At 36.7% G+C, this 23,963-nt stretch overlaps 1 protein-coding gene across 2 annotated transcripts in view; it reads left to right on the top strand.

The window, feature by feature from the left end:
• Window positions 1–23,963, top strand: part of bug (thioredoxin domain-containing protein bug) — a 140,190-nt gene that overhangs the window by 97,395 nt on the left and 18,832 nt on the right. For both annotated transcript variants that reach the window (XM_083141520.1, XM_083141519.1), the window contains exon 5: window positions 18,961–19,163. In XM_083141520.1, the coding sequence (XP_082997646.1) occupies window positions 18,961–19,163 (203 nt within the window). The remainder of the gene's footprint in view (window positions 1–18,960; window positions 19,164–23,963) is intronic.

Genomic DNA, 23,963 nt, shown 5'->3' with positions numbered 1-23,963 from the left:
CGCGTAACAAGATTGCCACTTGAATTGAAAACAACAAACTTAGGAGTCTTATCTGGCAAAATACAAAAGAATAATTATTCTTGCTATGTTGTAAGCATAGGTGCGCGCAGAATAATTTATTTGGGAGTCCCTTAAGAGAAGTTTCAGTTACCTACCTGGACATGGCTAGCCTATAGTCGTAACTTCATGTTATTTTCACAGAAACTATTAAGTATACATGACATTTTAACAATATAGAATGAGCATTTGTTATCACTTTAGCACAGGATTTACTATCACCGTGTCGACATTTTAAGTAATGAAAGTAAACAATTGAAAATGATAAATACAAGGCTAAATCTCTACGGGTACTATCAGCTGAATCACTCTCACGAAGTACATCTGTAGGTTCAGTTTTACCATGTTTTCTAATGCACATTAGCCTACTTCATAAAATATATTGCTGTACCTGGTCACTCGATAGTTAATGTCATGTGTTACATATCATTTTAAACCGTAGCATTCAGATGTAAGCAAAAATCTGAAAATTGATACACTTGTCATTGAATGAGAAGTGAGAGAGCATTCATGAAAGTATTTGAACATGAAAGTTTTATTGGAAATATTATAAGGTTGCATTAACAGACAAGTCGGTCCTCGGGAAAAGAATATTTACGGTCCGATATGTGAAGGGGCTCTGCGATTTATCAAGAAAAAATAATTTATTTACTACGTGATTACTGTCTACTATAGTAAAGGAATATCTCATTGTTTTGTGGAGAGGGAGAGACTCAGAGAGAGAGATAGAGAGAGAGAGAGAGAGAGAGAGAGAGAGAGAGAGAGAGAGAGAGCTGGTCATCTCAAATGAAACGAAATTCCTTATTTTTTACCACTGATATTATTTTCATTATTTTAATGGTAGTTCAACATATTTTCTTTATTTTTTAGAAGACGTTTGGGGTAGCCAGGTACCTTTGGCACCTCCGTGTGCACACCTGCCTGTAAGAAGTATCTATAGCATTTACAAACTGGCCAAGACATAGAATTACCAACAGATATGGACTGAAATTCAAGACGCTTCATTCTAAAATGTCCCCATCGTGTTTCGAGTGTCGTGCACAGGGACGGCGACAGGGGTGGGCACGGGTGGGCAAGGGCCCACCCAAAAATTCCTGTGCCCACCCGATTGCCCACCCAATCAAATTCACTAAGTACACATACTTAGAGATATGTGAATGTTGCAATAAATAAGTGTATTCTGGTGTTCATTACATGTATATTTTACTAACGAATATTATCTTATACTAGAATGTTCACATATCATCATCCCATAAAAAGCTGATTTAACTTTGTCATTAGAAAGCAATAAGGAATTACTAGAGATCTTGAAACAAGAAAACTGTGACCAATTGAATACTTCTATGATTAGAAGCATCTAGTGGGCTTAGGAGGCGCAAGATTATGCAGGGGGTATGGTCAAAATGAGATCACGATTTAGGGTGAGCTTTAGGATGATGCAGCTCCGGGCCTTCACTGGGGGAAAAACTGCTTTGAAAAGTACCACATATAGAAAAAATTAGGTACTTTGGATGTGTTGAAAAAAATGTAGAAAAACGTATAACTAACCACCTCATGTAGCTTGGCGAAAAGATATAACTGAAAATGTGGAGGGGATTGGGGCGGAGTCTTGGTGTTGTAAGCTCTGGGTCTTCACATATATAAATCCCGGCCTGCGTATGATTAAATTAATCTATAAATAAACAAATAAAAACCTCAGCGTTGCTTCCTCCGCAACACAATAAATTATTTCAACTTTTTAATTAGGTCTACATTGAAATTCGTTCTACTAATTAGAAGCAATCACAAAAACCACTATAATACCGAGGTATATTAATTTTGATGTAACAGTTATGGGTTTGGAAAAAGCAACAGAATTATTGAATTGATAATGGGTGGCTAATTCTATTTCGAAATCCTGGTTCCACACATAAATTTTGCCTATCAGTTATGTAATCATGCGATTTTTCTTGTGATTAACTTTCGTAGAATTAAAAGAAGAAGAAGGAAAGCTTTGTTTTGAGGGCGTCAGAGAACTAATCAGTCACGATGAGAATGGTTTAAACTTTAGAAGCATCAGAGGTTAAGCCGAAAAGGTCAACAGAATCTTTAGATGCAGATGAAGTAAAAAAGAAAAGGTATGTCACGAAGTATCCATACGAAAATTTTGTCTATTTGTTTTTAAGTCGACTTTTATGCTCAGATAGGCTAATCGGGACTAAACCTACAGTTTAAAGTGGAGTCTGAACCAGTGTGCATTGTGCTTCCACCAGAAGAGGGGGCAGTAGATGAACCTCTTCGTTATAAGGCGACAACGTTATGCCATTGGAGAGAAAAAATATATACAGAAAGAATTCGCAGGGAACGTGTTATATTATGACAATAGAAGATTAGTTCATTTAAGAGGGTGTATTGCCAGAGACAATATTTAAGACTTTCGGAAAGCAACGTTATTGTTCACGGAGTTAGCTGCCTTGATCCAACAATGAAACTCTGTGAAATTGAAACTACCACCTCAACTTTCGAAGTGGTATGAACTAATGAAATTTCACTTTTGAAAGAGTAAGTTGTTGTTGATTCGACTGATTTGTTCTATGCGATGTCACTTTTCTTCTAATTTTGGTTAATAGCGACAATGAGGTTCAGTGGCGATTAGATGAAAGTGACGAAGGGGGAAAACAAATACAAGCAGACATTGAAAATACAACCCCCCCCCCAAATTATTATTTTGACTGTGGTTCCAGGCGCCAGAGACTCGTTCTCCTGCAAGATTAAAGTTTCCATGGTATACTGCTCAGGATTGAGGTTTACATTTAAGCGCTTTCGAAAAGTTACCGGTATAGTGATCAATTTCGGTGAATTCCTTGTGTCACAAATCACATTCTACAAAATGTAAACCATTTGTTACCTCAGTGCATATGTTCATCTAACCCTACGTGTATCACTTCTCCCGCATGATTAACGAAGACTTACTTCAGAAACAATAACAACTTAGCTAACAGATTTTTCAATGTTACTTGACTATTACTTTTGGGCGATATTTTGTCAAAATAGCCTTTCATATGCCTGGGGATACTTCATGCAGAATGAACAAAGAATTGGTTTTTCCATGTGTGTGTGTTTAATTCCCAATAAGACATAACTTTTAATCCAAATATCCGATGGTGGCGATTAGGAGGAGCAAGGGGGGGGGGAGTTCTCCCGCCACATTTTGCTACTTGTTGCACCCGCAGTATGGCCTCTTAATGCTACCAAAGAAGTAAACTGTCCTTGCCCCCAAGTGTTGGCACCTGATAGCCGGTATTGCAAACATTCAGATACATTTGTCAGTTGTAATAACCTTGTAAGCCAAGAAGAGTGATCATTAACTCCAAGTTTCAGTCAAAATCTCATATGATGAAAATAATATGATCAGGAACATGGATTTAAATTAAGAAAAAGTAATTTAATCCTTCAACATTGTCTACCATCACAATTTCTATCACTGTCGTCTAATATATAAAGTGGAGTAGGTGTGTGCCTTGTATTTTTGCACTTGAAGGACAAAATGTGATTACAATGTATGGCTGCGCGCACACAAACACTTCCTTGAAGTAATTGTGTCGATGGGAGACGAAGAAGTAGAACAAGAGGCGAGAATAGATTAGAAAAGGAAGAGGGAAGATACCAAACACACACGCACACATACATGTGATGTGTTGTGCATGGCAGTTAAGAGAAACATTTGAAGAATGGAACGAGAGAAAGTGAAAGGGAGAAAGTGGTAACAAGCTGAGAAAGAAATATATAAGAAGGCATTAGGGAGTAAAACAGAAAAGATGAAAAGGAAAGGAAAAACAGAAGGGAACTGAGGAGTGTAAGAGAGAAGGGGATACATATGCATGCATGTCGTACTATGTGTCTTACATGCATATATATATATAATATTTATTTACATTTATACCTGCCCACCCAAATCTATCAATATACAGCTTCTGCCCACCCGGTCGAAAATTTCTGGCGCCGCCCCTGGTCGTGCAGTACCAATAATCGTGAATCGTGAGATACACTTACTTACTTACCTTACCTTACCAATTGGCTCTACAGCTCTGGGTGAGCTTTGGCCTCCTGCACTATCAGCCTCCAAGCATTTCGGTCCAATATCTTCTCCCTCCATCCATGGACTCCCATTCTTTGTAGATCTTGTACGACACTATCCCGCCATCTTAGTTTGGGTCTGCCTCTTCTTCTTGTGGAGTACATTCTCTCATACATAATTCTTCGCGGCATTCTGTCTTTATTCATACGTTCTATATGACCCATCCAACTAATTCTTCTGGCTTTAATAAATCTTACTATATCCTTTTGATTTAAGATGGAATTTATCTCTTCATTGTTTCGGCTTCTCCAAAAATCTCCATCCTTGATTGGTCCATATATTTTTCTGATTATTCTTCTTTCAGTTTTCCTTAATTGCTGTTCGTCTTCTACACTCATTGTCCATACCTCAGCACTGTAAGTTATTACCGGTCTAATAAGTGTTTTGTAAATCAATAGTTTGGTATATCTGCTAATTAACTTGCTTTTTAGTAATTGTATGTTGGCATAATATGCTTTGTTCCCTGCATTTGTTCTTTCTCTAATTGCATCGTGCATGTTATTTTGGTCATTTATCGTCATTCCAAGATACTTGAAGTTTGTTACAGCTTCAAATTTCTTGTCATCTATTGTAAATTGGTGGTAACGTTTTCCATCTTGTTTTGGAGTCAGCAGTAGGAATTTGGTTTTATTCATGTTTGTCTGTAACCCAATTTTATTTGCTTCTTCTTCTAATATCCTGTATGTTCTCTTTAATTCTTCTTCTGTTCTGGATATTATAACTACGTCGTCGGCATATGCGTTAATTTGGCTGAGTTTCGTAAATATTGTTCCTCTTTTGTCTATTTTGCTTATTATTGCATGTAGTGCTATGTTAAATAAGCATGTAGATAGTCCGTCTCCTTGTTTTACACCTGTGTTATATTCTGTTAGTTCACCCATATCGCTCCATATTTTGACTTTAAAATATGTGCGTTGCAGTGTCATGTTTGTTAATCTGATCAATTTATTAGGTATTTGTAATTCTGTCATAATTTGTATTAATTTGTGTCTTTTTATACTATCAAAAGCACTACGAAAGTCTATGAATAACATGTAGAGATTTATATTATGTTCATAATATTTTTCAATTATTTGTCTTATTATAAATAATTGATCTATTGTGCTTCTTCCTTGTCTAAAGCCTGCTTGGTATTCTCCTATTATGTTTTCTGTTATTGCTGTTAATCTTGTATGTATGATGCTGGTCAATATTTTGTAAGTTGTATTAAGTAACATGATGCCTCTATAATTACTACATTCTGTTTTGTCACCTTTCTTGTGTATTGGGCACAATATTCCATTATTCCATGCTTCTGGTATGTGTTCTTCTTGCCAGATTTGTTTTATCATTTTGTATATTTCTTCTATCATATTTGGTCCAGAAGATTTTAATATTTCTGCTGTTATTTCATCTTCTCCTGGTGATTTATTGTTTTTTAGATTTTTTATTATCTTCTCAACTTCTTCTCTTGTTGGTGTTCCTTCTGTGTTTTGTTCATCGTTATTTTCTATTTGTTCTTCTCTATATGTTTCATTGTATAATTGTTCTTGGAAGTGTTCTGTCCATCTTTCTAGTACACTTTCTTTGTCTCCTATTATCTCTCCATCTTTCCTTTTACATCCTATCTCTTTGGGTTGATATCCTTTATTTATTCTCTTTATTGCTGCATAGTACTTTCTAATCTCTGACTGTTGACTAAGTTGTTCTATTTCTTGGATATTCTTTCTTATCCATTCTTTATTCTTTTTCTTACATAAATTATTTGCCTGTTGTCTTAGTTCTTTGTATTTGTTACAACTGCTTCTTGTTTCTCTTTGCAGCATCTTCATTCTTGCAACATTTTTTTGGTTAATTATTTGCTGACATTCCCCATCAAACCACTCTTTCTTCCTTGATGTTTTCTCTTTGCCTATTACTTCTTCTGCAGCTTCTGTTAACACTTTTTTTATTCTTTTCCACTTCCCTTCTATTGTTTCTTCTTGAGTATTTTGTTGTAACTTATTTTTAATTGCTGTTTGATAATTCACCTTGTTTTCTTGGTTGTCAAGTCTCAAATGAAACGAAATTCCTTATTTTTTACCACTGATATTATTTTCATTATTTTAATGGTAGTTCAACATATTTTCTTTATTTTTTAGAAGACGTTTGGGGTAGCCAGGTACCTTTGGCACCTCCGTGTGCACACCTGCCTGTAAGAAGTATCTATAGCATTTACAAACTGGCCAAGACATAGAATTACCAACAGATATGGACTGAAATTCCAGACGCTTCATTCTAAAATGTCCCCATCGTGTTTCGAGTGTCGTGCAGTACCAATAATCGTGAATCGTGAGATACACTTACGACATGTTGATGAAATCGACGAACTGAGAAATGCAAACATAGTGTGTTCGCCACCTTGTTTTATTTCACACGCAGACTGCAAACCCCTTACTAAAAATAATGAATGGTAAAATCTCTTGCAATGAAATGAAAAATATCGTTTAAATCGCAGATTAAAACTAATACATAATAACTGAAATCAATCCGATCTGTATAAGGGTGTCACTACTTGAAGTGTGCTTTCCGAGCGCCCAATACAGCTCAGCGTTTGACATAAGTATGAATAATGTCTTATTAGCAAAATTTTAAAAAAGCAAGAACCCGGGTATAAATCAAATTATTAGTTCATTCTGCATAATATTTACCTAAGCTAAAGAAGGACATTTTGGCAAAATATCACCGAAATGTAATAAACAAATAAATAAATAAATAAAATTGTATGTATTACGTTATGAAGCACAAAGTTCTAAAATTGTGTCCCTATTCTATGTTAGTTAACCACAAGAAAAATCACATGATTACGTAACTGATAGGGAAAATGTATCTGTGAGAAGATTTTTTGCCTTCCTGATGGCATAGTGGTAAAGTCGTCGCCTTGTGATCAAGCTGTCTCGGGTTCAATAACCGGTGGAGGCAGATAGTGATTCGGACCCCACTTTAAACTGCAGGTCCAGTCCCGATTAGCCTATCTGTGCATAAAGTGGACTTACAACAACAACTCATTTAAGAAGATTCCTAATACAATAGCTAACTCATCAAGTCATTACTAATTCTGCAGCTATTTTTCAAACCTACGGAGCTGTTTTATCAAAATCTATTTTTGTGATTGCTTCTTATTAGTAGAATGAATATAAAATTATTATATCTATTTTGGATACGATATCGAAATTAGAAATTACAGGTATATAAAATCGTGATGATGAAAGGGGCGTATCAAATTACCTCTGTCTTAGTATTTCAATATAGACCTAACTAAACAACTTTGTGTGTTGCAGGAGGAAGCAATGCGAAGAAGAGGTTTTTATTTGTTTAACAGATCACCTTAATCATACCCAGGCCGGAAGCCCGGAGTTGAGAACATCAAGTCACTCCACTCCACCCCTTCTACACTCAGTTTCAGTTATAACTTTTTGGCCAAGTTATGGCAGACAGTTAATTATATTTCTATATTTTTGCCACATTTCAAGAATCTATTTCTTTTCATTATGTGGCACATTTTCAAAGCAATTTGATGCATCATCCCTGTGAAGGTCAGAAGCTGCAGCCCTCAGGCCCATAATCTTGTTCTAATCTTGATCATATTCTGCACAATTTTGCTCCTCTCATAAAGCCTCCTAAGCCTACTGGTTGCTTAAGCATACAAGTGGGCATTAGATCACATTTTTTGTTTCAAAAGATTTGGAAATTCCTTTCGCTTTCCAATGATAAAATTAAGGAAGTTGAAAGAAAAGCTTAAATTAATCCCATTCAACTTATTATTTACTCTGACTTTTGTAAACCTATTCACGAAATCAGTGTTTCGGCAAAGCTTTTCATTGAATGATAATATGTGAACTTGTCTGTAATATAGATAATATTCACAAGTAAAATATACATGAAGTGAACACCATAATAAACTTATTTATTAGACCTTTCGCATTCTCCCAAGAGTATATATTTATTGAATTTGATTGGGTTGGCACAGCAATTTTTGGGTAGGCAATTGTCCATCCGTGCCCACCCCTGTCGCCGTCCCTGTCGGGGAGGCACAATAGTTGTAAGAGAGAGAGAATGCATTGGCGTCTCGTGAACCAATATTGATTTCAGCCTGCAAAAAAATTGAATTCAATAATTTTCTTGTTTGCTTTGCTCGCAATATATCATTGTTCTCTGTAATGCATTGTAAATTACCAGACAGAGATATAAGACTTGTCTTAATTGATTTTCTTTTAAATGCATGAACAATTGTTTCGAGGAAAGGGAGCGTGCAGACAATTTATGTAATTTTTGTTGTTGGTTTATTGTGAGATGGATGAATTGGTTGCCTAATGGATTTAAATAATATAAGTTGTATATAATATGTATTAAATAAACTTTGAATATGCACACAATTTAGTGTCCACATCGCTCCATGTTGCATATATCGTCGGTGAAGGGGCAAAGTGGCTTAACTCGAAAAATTGCGTTTTTGATTTATGACTACCTCCTCTGTTACCTGTCAAAATTTCGTGGCTGAATTCCCACTGGTTCCGGAGATTTAAGCACCCTGCAATTGGTGTACCTTGAAATTTTCTGCATAAAGATATCTGCGAAGTTTCTTCAGTGGCTGTTAGAAATGAAGGCGCGTACTGGCGTAAGCTTATATCGGGAAACAAGATATACGATTTACGAAATATTATATAAATTTATATAAGATTTATGAAACAAAGGTGAATCATACGTTAGTGCATGCACAAAAAAGTTAGTTCCAGGGATAAATCTGAAAGAAAAGTGTGATGGAAAATGTGAAAAGTTTGGTAAAGAATGCTTTAAAATCACAGATGCGGAAAGACATGAATTTTTTAAGGACTTTTATGCAAGTGACGACCTTCAGCTTCAACGAGAATTCGTCAACACATATGTAAAGGTTCCAGAAGGTAAACACAAAACTACGCAAAATGAAGAATCTCGAAGAATAAAAACAAATCATTACTTTTTACCATAGAAGGAAAGAGAAGTAGTACCAGTGTGTAAAACCATGTTTCTAAACCCTTTTTTAATATCAGAGAAAACAATGCGAACTGCTCTAGCCAAAAGAAGATGTCATTGAGAAAGAGAGAAGAGGAGGAAAACTTCAGAGCCTACTGGAAAGGGACAAAATAATAGAGAATATGATGTAAAACTCATAAAGAGATTCCCAAGAGTCGATTGATTGATTGATTGATTGATTGATTGATTTAGTTTATTTTACTTCGCGTTTTGTGCCTCTTGGCTAATTTGCGAAGATGGGGATGAGTGATGAAATTGATGAATGGACATTCACAAACGACCAAGCCCGAGCGGAATTCGAACCCGGTACCCTTGGCGTCGCAGCGCGATGTGCAAACCACTTTTTTTTATTATTGTTTTTTAAAGGAAAGCCCCTATGCGGAAGCTTACCCCATCACACTTCATTCACTCATATTATTTCATTCATATTTCAATTTCAGGACTTTTCAGGACAGACAATCACAAACATTCATGTCCGAGCCAGGATTCGAACCCGGGACCCCCGGCGTCGTAGCGCGATGTGCTAACCACTCCGCCACGGGGGCCGACCACTCGACCACAGGGTCCGGCCCCAAGAGTAGAATCTCAATACTGCAGGAAAGATACAAAAAGACAATATCTTCATTCGGATAGATATCTTGAGGTGGCTATGACAGCAGTCTTTTTTCTTCAACGCCAAATAACTCACGGAACTGACACATTGATAGCAGTTATGCCTGTATGCTCAGGGAAATTCCTTTAAAAACTCACGTAGTTTTGTCCTTGTAGGAGTTGTAGTCTTGGTCGGTCAACCCTGAATGACTCTTGCAAATGTGCTGTTTGAAAAAATATCAAACTAATTCCGTCTGTATTTTTACGTCGCTTTTCTGCTAATTTAGCTAATCGCGACGACAAGGATAAAATTGTGAAATAGATGGAAAGACAAAAACACATTATGCCTTGACAAAGATTCGAATCCAGGAATTCTGGCGCTACACTTACTTCTCTGCCACAGAAGACCACCTAACTATTTACATTTTTCAAATTATTTAGAGAATATTTTCGTTCACTATAAATTAAAGGAAAGACCAAAAATCATCAGATGAAATAGGTCTACAAGTTAGATAAAACTAAATTAATGCTTACTGGAAGAAAGCAATGTTTCCTTTCTTTTCCTAATGCCTCAGGCCTCCCCGATGGCGCAGTGGTAGCGTCGCCGCCTTGTATTCAAGGGGTGCTGGGTTCGATACCAGGTGGAGGCACATAGTAGTTCGGATCCTACTTTAAACTGTAGGTCCAGTCCCGATTGGCCTTACTGTGCATAAAGTGGACTTAAAAAACTGTTTTTTTTTACTTTATGGGTGTGAGTGATCGGAGATTATGGTCCAGGACGGGATCGATACGGTTTATAAAACTATCCCGATCTTCAGGACAGAAAATTTCACGTATTTCCCGACTAGTTCAGAAACTTTTATGGATGGGTAATGTTCAGAATTTCCTAACACTCCTGAAATTATCGAGTTACAAGCACATTTTGTCCCCAAAGAAATTATTTTCGGTATTTTGATGCCATTTCTAGAAGATTTCCCTTCCCATAATTAAGTATATCCAGAATTCTTATTTCGCGATCATTTTAAATTCCTGACCTATCGGAAATCCAGAAAGTAAGGAAATCATTTCCCGAAGTTTCCCGGGACAGGACTTCTGGATCCCGCAAACTGAAGTCTGCTTTCCGTTGCGACTGGTAGTATGTCAGAGGTCCCAGGTTCGAATCCTAGTCATTGTGTTTGTTCAATCACAATGTTCTTGACGTGAAATAACCAGAATACGTAAACTTTAATAAACAAATATCGTATCCGATGCAGAGGCGGGCTGATTAACATCTGTGCATAAATTGGACTTGAATCTAGGGATGTACAATATCGGAATTTTGATATCGAGATATATATCAAGAAAATATCATCGCAGACGATACGATATTATTTCCGTATCGTGATATGGGTGATATATCGTCTCGCTCTCTACAATATATATCGCAAAAATATCGTGACGATATATCGTCTAGTTAATATCGCGATATATCGCCGATCAGTACTTGAATCAGTCGAAATGTCGGTTCTGCCAACCGAAGGCTTCGTGTTTCGATGACGTTGCTTTGGTCTCAATATGTGTTCCTTGCACCCCTAGGACGCGTGGTTTTACCACAGAGAGCAATGTAATAAAAACGGACTCTTTTGAACGTTCGTACCGCCGAAAGGACCCACCGAAGAGAAAAATGGCACTTGCATTAAAATTAAAAAATCATTATGACCTGCCTGCTTTACCCACTGGATCATTCACTGTGCCTGCACTTCCTTCTTCTTCCTCCATGATATGTGGCGCCGTTCTTTCCCTTCAACATGTTTACAGTTAATCGGATATCATGAGTAAGCAGTTGCAGTGGAAGGAATCTTCCAAAGCGATAAAAAAAAAAACATATTTGTTTCCCCGCCATAATGACTTCACAGTTGCCTTCTCCTTAGATATAACACTGACATAGTGTTGATTGAGTTGGTGTTTTAAGTCCACTTTATGCAAAGTAAAGCAAATTTGGACTGGACCTACAGTTTAAAGTAGGATCCGAACCACTATGTGCCTCCACCGGGTATCTAACCCAGCACCCCTTGAATACAAGGCGACGACGCTACCACTGCGCCATCGGGGAGGCCTGAGTCATAAGGAAAAGAAACGAAACATTGCTTTCTTCCAGTAAGCATTAATTTAGTTTTATCTAACTTGTAGCTTCCTTGACTGAAATATTGATTTTACCCATGTGTTATGTCGCCCCTCCTTCCTTCGAAAATTTTTAAGCCCCCCTGTACTTTTTGAGGACATCATACACTTCCTCAACATAAGATAACAACATTGTGAGGGCGCTAATCACTTGTGCACCAGAAGTAATAAGCCTTGTGAGGACATCATACACTTATTCAACAGAATATAGTAACCTTGTGGGTACACTACTCACTTGTGCATCAGAAGTAATAAGCCTTGTGAGGACATCATACACTTCATCAACAGAATATAGTAGCCTTGTGGGGACACTACTCACTTTGCATCAGAAGTAATAAACCTTGTGGGGACATCATACACTTCTTCAACAGAATATGGTAACATTGTGGGGACACTACTCACTTTGCATCAGAAGTAATAAACCTTGTGGGGACATCATACACATCTTCCTCAGAAGATAGTAACCTTGTGGGGACACTACTCACTTTGCATCAGAAGTAATAAGCCTTGTGAGGACATCATACACTTCTTCAACAGAAGATAGTAACCTTGTGTGGGACACTACTCACTTTGCATCAGAAGTAATAAGCCTTGTGAGGACATCATACACTTCTTCAACAGAATATAGTAACCTTGTGGGGACACTACTCACTTTGCATCAGAAGTAATAAGCCTTGTGAGGACATCATACACTTCTTCAACAGAATATGGTAATCTTGTGGGGACACTACTCACTTTGCATCAGAAGTAATAAACCTTGTGGGGACATCATACACTTCTTCAACAGAAGATAGTAACCTTGTGGGGACACTACTCACTTTGCATCAGAAGTAATAAACCTTGTGAGGACATCATACATTTCTTCAACAGAAGATAGTAACCTTGTGGGGACGCTACTCGCTTTGTATCGGAAGTAATAAGCCTTGTGAGGACATCATACACTTCTTCAACAGAAGATATCATCCTTGTGGGGACACTACTCGCTTTGGATCGGCAGTAATATACCTTGTGAGCACATAATACACTTCAACAACAAAAGGTAAGCTTGTGGAGCGAAAAGTTTCTTAAACGTATATGGAATTTCTATCGCGAATTGAAGCCATGACTTCCTTATTTCAAAGCATCCGAGCACATAAAGTAAATTGATTGAATTTGTGAGATGTAAATAATGCATAAAATAATAATATATTATCATAAATTAGAAATGTACATAAATCAATAATAATAATAACAGTTACTGTTAGTATTTTCATGGCGTGTAAAGTTACATTTTGGCTTCCTTGAAAAATATATTGACTTTGTCCATGATACACCCCTCCCGCTTCCGCTTGGAACATTTCTACCCTTGAGCGCACTATATATTTCTTCAATGGAAGATAACAACGTTGTAGGGATACTACTAGATTTTCCATCAGAAGTTATATTCCTTGTAAAAGCACTTTTTAAATTATTAACTAATTTAATTTATTAACACCGTTGAGCCTTGTTTCATGCCTTGGTCAGCATTGTAATGTTTAATTAAATTTAGATAAAAATTAACATTTAACTTAAAGCAAAGCATGATTCGAAATGTATATAAATTAAACACAAATAGTTTGTGAGAACAATGAAAGATACTTTGCGTATATCACATTTTGCATCGTATCTTTCTGGCTTTTTGGTTAATCGTGACGATTAGATAAAATTGATGAAGGGACACTGGAAGAAAATAATCGAACTCGGAACTTTATTGAATCAATTTCAAGTCCTATATCCCTCTGCAAGATTTCCACATCATATCACATGGTGGTGGTATTATTATTATTAGTATTATTATTATTTTTATTATTATTATCATCATTATTATTTGTAATACGCATGCTATGTAGCTTTTTACTTTTTGTCTTGATGTTAAAACACAGAAGTTTGCATTTCTTCCCAAAATAGCACAACACTCGTTAGTATACTTATTTTGCTAACTTTATTTGTCAGTCATTTAATTACATTCACCGTCAGATGTCTCCTATTTCATGTAACATCTGTTTCTCTTTTCCAGTGATTTATTCTCTCCAGGACAAGTATTTACGATTTTTTTTATGAAAAATATCATAAACGACAAAAACTGCAAAAATCGACAAAGACTAAAAGTATTTCCTCTCTTTTATTCTCAAGTACCAACAGGGTAGCATTTTCAAACTTATTTACACATCGGTCCCCACAGCGTCTGTACAGAATCAATCGTGTGTATGGAGTGTATGTGCAAATTTTCATGAATCTAATGGACCTTGTGGGGACCCGAGGCCACCTGATTTCACAGGCCTTGTGGGTACTGGTGTCCCCACAAGGATAGGAAACGTTTTTCTTGTATAATTTGCTCACAATGTAGGTTACTTTTAATTTTCGGGAGTTTATAGTTTTACTGTGTTATTTGTCGCATAATTTCAACAAACACATCAGACTACGACTGTGATTTCCCCCGGTCCCCACAGTGTATGTGCACTAACAGAGTCCCCACAAGGTAGCATATGCACGTATATGTGTGTGTGTGTGTGTGTGTGTGTGTGTGTGTGTGTGTGTGTGTGTGTGTGTGTGTGTGTGTGTGTGTATATATATATATATATATATATATATATATATATATATATATAACTCTCCTCGTAGCAAATTAATTCACTCAGGCAACGAATATCATATCTACAAACATCATAGATCCCGTAGGAAAAAAAACTGCCGAAGTTGTTCAAGCGGTTTGATATTTATGGCTTTTGTTGAAGTATTTACTAGAAAAAATTAAGCGTTTTGCAAAATTGCATAATTATGAAAAATTCAGATCACATGAATTTATGACAGGTTATATAATGCTGCCATTAAATAGAGCATAAAAAACTCTACAGGATAATGATTTCACTGTTTGAAATTTTTGACTTTTACATTTTGTAAATTTTGTAACATCTTGCAATGCAGCGGTGGTAGAGAAGGACAGCTATTGGCAAAACTCATGTATTAGGGAGTGAGGGAAGTACTCCATTTACTTCCATACTGACTTTTAAGGTTGAGACACACTATAGACAGATGGAAGGTGTAGACATGTAGACAAACGATCATTGATAATGGCGATGTTAAAACCACACACCTGGAATTTAAATCATGTGATGTTTTAAAAAAAATCACTGATTTGAATAATTTATAGAATAATGTACATAAGTAGTTTGTAGATGTCAGAATCACTTTTTGGTGAAAGTACATTAATCTTGTAATCATTCAGTGGTGTTTATTAGGCTCTAAGATTGGAAAAGCAAGGGAAAACGTATGTGTACTGGTGGAGTAAATATTATGCAAGATGAAAATGTAATTTGTAAACTGTAAACGGATGTATTTTCTAGGCAAAAATAGCAAATATTTTGGCAGAATAATTTACAAAATACTAATCATGTTGAATCATAAATAGTGTCATTATCATTAAGCTGTAAATAAACATGGCAGCTGATATTTTGCAAAATATTTTTTTAAAAAAAAAATCGCCAAAATTTTGCGATAAAGGCTAAAAATATCTTAAGTTGCAATTATATAGTACATCCAAAATGTTTTATTTTAACTGAAAGAAAAGTTACTGAAATTATTATAGTTTCATGAACACACTCAACAAACTTTTCCAAAGTAGGTTCATATATACAGTATCAGAAACAGAAGAATGTATATTTATATATTTTTATTTGCCTTAATCAAACAGGTCAAATATTTTGCAGGGCTATTTACCAGAAAAAGCATTTGTAAAAAAAATATATATGTTCTGTACTGAAATGCATGCAAGTAATTTTAAACAGTTTTTAAAAAAGAAATCGATTTATGTAAAAAAAACTGATTTAAATAAAAAAATCATGAAAATCATGATTTTTATCCACCTTGCAACATATACAGGGTTAATCGCAAGAATGAGGATGTTTAATGAACTGATAAAATAGAAAGTAAGGCACATACTCATCCCTTATCCAGAATTCAAACCTTCAGATCCCTAGCATTGCAGCACTCTGCCACAGACTTTAGCTGTAATAAGTATTACCTAAAATAAACATACATGTGATTTTCCCAATGACTGTTCCAAGAACACAGTATTTCAATCGTAATTACTCGGATAATGTTTGTAGCGATGGCAGTAGTTGTTACTTTGTAACATTTCATAACAAAGTAATACCTAGGTATAACATACCTCGGGCAGATAATATATGTGATATAAGAGGGAGTTTACTCTGTATTAACATTAGAGAACTGCTGCCTCTGTTGTCAGTAAGTTGATACCATCTTGAACACAACTGATATTATTAGTGTCGGGCCCATGTTTTGCTGTCCCGCACTGTGGTTTTGCGATGCTGACCATGAGTCACCCTGTAACTGGTTGGTTGATCTACCATCTCGGCAGGTGGGAGAGAAGCAGCCCTACCCCTCACAGGTTATTATTATTACGAGGGGATATCAAAAAGTAATTGAGTAAATTTTTTACAGCCAAACGAAAATGTGTTCACAAAAACTGAAATATACATTTTGAAGTTTGAACATTACTCTACTTTTCCTCATAACATCCATTCACATTTATTGATTTGTATCACCGTGACTCCAATTTTCCGATGCCCATGCGGTAGAAATAGTTTGGTTGGAAGCGTAACCAACAACGCACGGCTGTCACAAGTTCGTGTCGCAGCTGAACTGTCTGCCGGCAAGGTGTTCCTTCAGTAAGCCAAACAGGGGGAAGTCTGATGGGGCCAGGTCTGGATTGTATGCTTGAGAATTTCCCAATGCCAGGAATTGACTTTTTGCGTCACTGATGCAGCCACATGGAGACTAGCATTGTCATGGAGAATGGTGACCTCCTACAGAGATTTTGATGGATGTTTACGGTGCAGAGCAGCTCGTAGACGATCCAGTGTGGCACAATATGCAGCAGCATTTACAGTTGCTCCTTTTACCCCAAAATCAACAAGAATGACACCCTGGCTGTCCCAGAAAATGGTAAGCAAAACCTTTCCTGCAGATGGGGTTGTCCTGATTTTTTTGGGTGCGGGCGAGTTTGTGTGTTTCCATACTCTTGTCGCTTTCGTTCAGGGGTGTAATGAAAAACCCACAATTCGTCACCAATAACAATGCAGTCGAGGAATGCATTTTCAGCTGTATGGTACCGGAGAAAATGCTCAAGACTGTATCCCATACGGTCCTCCATATGCTGTGGTGTGAGTTGTCTGGGGACCCATCTCCCTGACACTTTGCGATACCCAAGTTCTTCATGGATGAAGATGTATGCACTGCCATATGAAATACCCACTGCATCCGCTGTTGTTGGACCGCCGGTCCTCCTGCAACAATGCCTCCACAGCAGCAACGTTGCTCTGTGTGTGGGATGTGTGAGGCAGTCCAGAACGGGGTTCATCGAAGACATTTACACACCCTGCGTTGAACTTTGCACACCAGTTAGACATTTGTTGGTTGGTTGATTTGGTGTTTTAAATTCCACTTTATGCACTGTAAGGCTAATTGGGACTGGACCTACAGTTTAAAGTGGGATACTAACCAATTGTGCCTCCAAAGGTACAACCCGGGACCCCTTGATTACAAGGCGACGACACTACCACTGCTACAGACATTTGTGAATGTCATGCATGTGTCACCATACACTGCACACAACTCACGATAGATTTCAGGTGGTTTCTGTCCCTTTGACCACAGAAACTGAATCACACCCCGCAGCTCAACTGTGTTGAACGTCTCAAGTGTAGCTGCCATTTTGAAACAACTCCCTCTCGGCATGTGCACCTGCCTTCTCGTAGAAAGGTGGCAAAATACATGTACTTCCAAATTTTATATTTCAGTTTTTGTGAATACATTTCCATTTGGCTGTAAAAAGTTTACTCGATTACTTTTTGATATCCCCTCGTATTATATTATATGCATGCTAAGTTTTGCTGACAAAGATTGTTTTGAAATGCCAAGTTACTAGTCATCAGCCATTTTAGTACATTTGTCAGCAAAAGTTTGAAAAAAGTACCATTATTTCCTGGTTTTGTCCACCCATTTGTTACATAAGAGCAATACAAAATAACAGAATTGTAAACTCAATTTAAGGTTTGATAGAAATATTACATTCAAAAATATCTACAATTTTCTCAATATTCTGGTATGTATGTGCCAAAAACTAGTAAAGTATTAATTGATCACCCTTATTTCAGTTAAAATACCAAAAGATGTCAGTTATAAATTCATTTTCTTTTCAAGTTTTTCTGTGACAAATTTGTCACATGAATGTGTTTCTTCTTGTGAAGGAAATATCGTATTTACGGGTGTATAATGTGCACTCTCGTTTTTGATGGGGAAAAGTGACAAACAGTTATATCTCGTGTGTGATGTGCAGTACAATTCAAGTAGAAGGTATGGCTTTCTTAGTTGTAGGTCATAAAGCTGTTGCTATGTGGACGAGGAGGAGAATATTGTCTTGTGTACACAATGAGCCCCTCTCCCTCAAGTGTTTAGAATCCCAAAACTTTCACTATGTAACCAACGTGTTTATTCTGTAGTAGAATAAAGTGAGATGAAAATAATTATGTTATGGATTTGCAACGCTCAGGAAGTTATTTTCTATTATTTCTCGCCCGACAAATACCGCTGATACACATCTCGCGTGACAGGAGGTGCATGCTCGAATTCTGTGCTTTTCTCGGTGTCGCAAAACATTCCGTTACATAGTAAGAAATCATGGGAATGGCCATTTCAATTTTATAGTTTTTTTTTAATTATTATTAATAAAGAAATACAACCTGGTAACTTGTATTTGTTCTTGTTGATATATACATGTTATTTATAGTGACATAGTGAAAGCACACATGGTTTCATTTTGACTGTCCGAATTATTCCGTCCATAATACGCACCACAATTTTGGGGGCAAAATTTTTGTAAGAAAGTACGCATTTAAATAAGTTATCAGATAAGATACTTTTTTTTGAAGAATTTTTGCATATTATAGTGCACTTGTCTATTGCAGGTGGTAAATTCTTCAGTGTTGACAACTCTGCTAATATCGGATGCAAACATCACAAACCGGGATACTCCAGCCGAATGTGTGGCCCTGTTATTCTACACACGATGGTGCCAGTTCAGTGCTCTAGCAGCCCCTCACTTCAGCGCTTTGCCAAGGGCATTTCCTGATATTAAAATGGTGGCAGTGGATGCTATGAAACACCATAGGTATGGGTCTTAAACATTTGTTTTAACTTCATGAACAACTTTCTAAGTCAGTGGTTCCCAAAGAGTGCACCGCAGCACCCTGAAACACTAGTATGGGTTCTGTGAAACAAAAAAGGTTTGGGAACCTCTGCCATAAGTTATAACCAGGAAGTGTATTTATATGTAAATACATATTTATGTATGAAGCTAAAATCAGTTATATTTTGCATTATCTTTGTGCATCATGGCATGTAGATTCGAAAGATTCAGTTTTTATTTTTCCATATTTGTACATATATTAGGTTTGTCTCATATTTTACTTATTTTAGTTATTTTTACATATTACTTCCATATTTCAGAACATTTCCCAACATATCTCTCCATATTCCCACAATAACTACATTTTCCTGTGTCACTGAAAGAGTTGGGTGAATTTCTTGCGAATAACTGACGAAGTTAGAACGAAATTTTCCTTATGTATTTTCTTATTTTCCTTAGAAAATTAATGGAAATCTTTGTCTGAGGAATACCCTGTTAGAGGGTGGAAATGTTAAGTTTTATTATTTTTTTTTCTACAATAAATTTTGCCTTGGTCAGCATTTGATTGTTTTATTTGCATGGAAACAAGTTCTAACATTGTTTTCAGTAGTACGTCTCCATGATCTTTTGGGCCTTCCCGTTTTTCTAGCGACTTGAGGGTTCCAATCAAGTGCTTGTTTCTCAATTGCATTGTCTGCTTTCCTTAGTGTGTGTCCTATCCAGTTTCATTTTCTTCTTTTAATTTGGTTTTTAATCTGGTCTTCTGATGCTCGTGTCCAGTGTTCTTGATTTGTGATTACTTCTGGCCAATGTATATTTAATATTCTCCTGAAACATCTGTTAACGAAAACTTTTAATTTGTTTGTGATTTGTTTTGTGACTGCAGGATTCTGCTCCATATACCAATACTGTTTTGACGTTGCTTCTAAAAATCTTTAACTTTGTTTCTGTAGTTATAATCCTACTCTTTCAAATTGGATAAAGTTGCACAAAGGCCCCATTAGCTTTTTTGATGCGTTGTTTTACATCATATTCTGCCCCTCCATTTGTTGCAACTACACTTCCTAAGTAGATTAAATTGTCTACATCTTCTAAGGTTTCGTTTTCTAATTGAACGTGATCTTGAGTCCTTGCATTTAATTGCATTCTTTTAGTCTTTGATTTATTTAACAAATCAGTCCGATTTTTTTAGTCTCTACAACCAGATCTTTCAATTTAGTTTTTGCATCTCTCTAAGATTCTGACAACAGACACACATCATCAGCAAAATCTAGGTCTTCTAATCTATCCATAAGACCCCCCCCATTGTATTCTTCTTCTTTTTCCTTGTACGGTTTCCCTTGTTACTGTACCTATTACGAGGGTCACTATTTATATTTTGAGCCTAACAATGAAAAAACAGGAATTTGGCATTGAAAACTGCTTTATTGTTTTTCGAAGTATTCTCCTTTATGGTCAATACACTTTTGCATTCGTTCGAACCATTTGTCAAAGCAGTTTTTCCAATCTTCTTGAGACACCTCCATAATATGGTTTTTGAACGCATCAACGGCATCTTCCGCCGACGGCAATTTATTCTTGACATTCGGGAACAAGAAGAAGTCATTGGGTGCCAAATCAGGACTGTATGGCGGATGACCCATCAATTCGATTTTTTGACTGTTCGTAAAGTCGGTTGGTAGACGAGATGTGTGACAGCTGGCATTGTCTTGATGAAGAATGATCCTACGGCGTTTGTTTGTTTTCCATATTTGACCGAAGACCTCTGGCAAACAAATTGTTGTGTACCATTCAGAGTTGACCGTTCTACGTTCCTCTAAAGGCACAGTTGCCACATGACCAGTTTTCCCGAAAAAACAGGCAACCATTTGTTTCGATGTGCTTCGAGCACGAACAACTTTTGTTGGATTGGGTTCATCTTGAAACACCCATACAGTCGACTGCTGTGTACGTTCCGGCTCATATGCATATATCCATGATTCGTCACCTGTTACAATCTTATATACGTCTTTTGAAGCACCACGATTGTATTTATTGAGCATTTGTTTGCACCAATTGACGCGAGCGTCTTTTTGAGTTTTTGTCAAATTGTGTCGGATCCAACGAGAACATACCTTTCTCACAGCTAAATGATCATGTAATATTTTATATATGCTGGTGGAACTAATGCCTATGGTTACCTCAATCACACAGTATGTCACATGACGATCTTGCAGTATTAGGTTTTGCACAGCATCAATGTTTTCTTGAACAACAACTGATTTTGGACGACCTTCGCGAATCTCGTCAGTGAGCGAATGGCGGCCACGATTAAATTCGTTATACCAGCGTTTCACAGTGGCAAAGGATGGGGCTTCATCGCCAAATGTGGAAGTAAGTTGATCGATGCACTCTTGTCTTGATAATCCACGTCGAAAATCGTAAAAAATCATCGCACGAAAATGTACACGAGTTAATTCCATTTTATTGTTGTCGCGCAATCTCCAAGGCAACATAAACAACACAAATCAAGCTATTGACAAAACATTTGAAGTACGTTATGGTCAATAATGCCAGACGATTCCGTGCAAACGTCAAATCGCGCCTAACTTCAATCAGTGTTGCCAAGGCTCAAAATATAAATAGTGACCCTCGTACCAGAAGAAAGATAAGAGGCAACAATACATCCCTGCCTCACTCCAGTTTCTGTTTCAAAGGGTTCTGTAACTTCTCCTTCATGAATAATTTGTCTCTTGTATTGTCAATATGACTCCTGGGTTATTCTTATTATCTTATTTTGTGTTCCAAACTGCTGTAATATTTGCCACATTCTTTTCCTTGCTATAGACTCAAATGCTTTCTCAAAATCTACAAAGATTGTATATAATCTAGTATTCCATTCTATGCATTGCTCGATGATATTTCTTAATGTACATATTTGGTTTGTACAGGATCTAGAATGGAACCCTGCTTGCTTTCTCCTAATCTTGGCTTCTATTTTATCTTGAATGCAATTTAGTATAACCCTAGATAGATTTTTACTTGGGACAGAAAACAGCGTGATTCCTCACCAGTTGTTACAGTTTGTCATATCGCCTTTTTTGGAATGTTTATTATAAGACCTCTTTTCCAATCTTCTGGCATTTCTACTATCAAGTTTACATTTACCTTTAAAATCTCTAGTGGGATTTGGTCTATTTCAGCTGACTTCCCATTCTTTTGATGTTTAAGTGCTAATTTGATGAGGAAGGTCTGAAATTCTCATCTCCGCTCCCTCTTCAGTTTCTTCAGCCTCACTCTCGTTCTGTCATTATCTCTGATGTTCTTATTTAATACCTCTTCCAAGTACTCTTTCCATCTCTTCATTTGCTCTTCTTTATCCATTAATAACCTGCCATTCTTGTCCTTGACTGGTATATTTTTCTTAAATTGTGTCTTTGATAGTAAGCTTGTTGTTTGATAAAGCTGTTTTAAATCACCTTACTTGCTGCTTCCTCTGCTACTCTTGCTTGTTGTTCTATCCAATTGCGTTTATCATTTCATGCATTCTTCTTCTCTGTCAAGACCTTTATACTGTTTCCGTAGGAAGCTCTTTTGGGTTCTTGTTTTTGCAGTATTTAATTCTTCATTCTTCTAGCTTTAATTTTATCCCATGTGTTCAATGACATCCAGTTTTTCTGGTTACTTTCCCTATATCCTAAAATGTGTTCACTTATTTCTATCAAATTTGTCTTGGTCTTCTGCCATTTTCTCTATCGTAGTCTCCTCTCTTTCTTCTGTATCTTCATCTTTCTCCAATTGCAGACTTTGCTGTTTCTCAGTTCCAATATAAATCTATTTTTTTTTGTATCTTTATGATTTACACATCAAATTTCTTTCCAATTTTTGAAATTTTTTTACATGCTGCCATTCTATGAAGTTTAAAGACTGCAATTACAAAGCAGTGGTCGTTGCCAATATTGGCTCCTCTTTTATTTCTTACATCCAGAAGGGATGTTCTCCTGTCTCCCATCAAGATGCTTTTTTTTTTTTTTTTTTTTTTGTACTAGTGCTTTATGCAATTTTGAATAGAATTCCATTTTTTTGGTGATGTCTGAAACTTCTGTTGGAGCATAGCACTGCACTCACCTCACCTTTGTTTTACGAGGGCTGCTGGAAACGTTTCTGCAATCAATATGAAAAAATGCCTTTGTAAAATTGTGAGAATGGCCATATTGTTTTTCAAAGTATTCACCCTTAAGATCAATACACTTTTGCATATGCTCAAACCAATTTTGAAAGCATTTTTTCCACTCTGAAGCTGATACCTTAGAAACCACTGTTCGGAATGCGTAAACAGCTGCTTCAGGTGACACAAATCGCTCACCACGCATCTTATTTTTCATGTGTGGGAACCAAAAGAAGTCATTAGGTGATAAATCAGGTGAGGACGGACATTGAGTCATTAATTAATTCGACATTTTTACTGGACAAAAAATCAATAGTTTGGTGTGCTGAACTGGCGTTGTTGTTGTGAAGAATAATGCAACGATTTGGGTTTGTTTTACGCAATTCATTCATGACCTCTGGCAAACAAATTGTTGTATACCACTCAGCATTTACAGTCCTTCGATCTTCTAAAGCTGTTGTTGCCACATGTCCGGTATAACCAAAGAAACAAGCAATCATTTGCTTGGCAGCCTTCCTCGAACGAACAACTTTTGTTGGTTTTGGCTCACTTTGAAACACCTAAACAGTGGATTGCTGTTTAGTTTCGGGTTCGTATGAATAGATCCAAGTTTCGTCCCCTGCAACGATGTAGTA

This window comes from Lepisma saccharinum, chromosome 20 (assembly GCF_977018435.1).
Source record: "Lepisma saccharinum chromosome 20, izLepSacc3.1, whole genome shotgun sequence".
Taxonomy (NCBI): domain Eukaryota; kingdom Metazoa; phylum Arthropoda; class Insecta; order Zygentoma; family Lepismatidae; genus Lepisma; species Lepisma saccharinum.
Note: the sequence above shows the minus strand (reverse complement) of the source record. Positions and strands in the feature narration are given on the sequence as shown.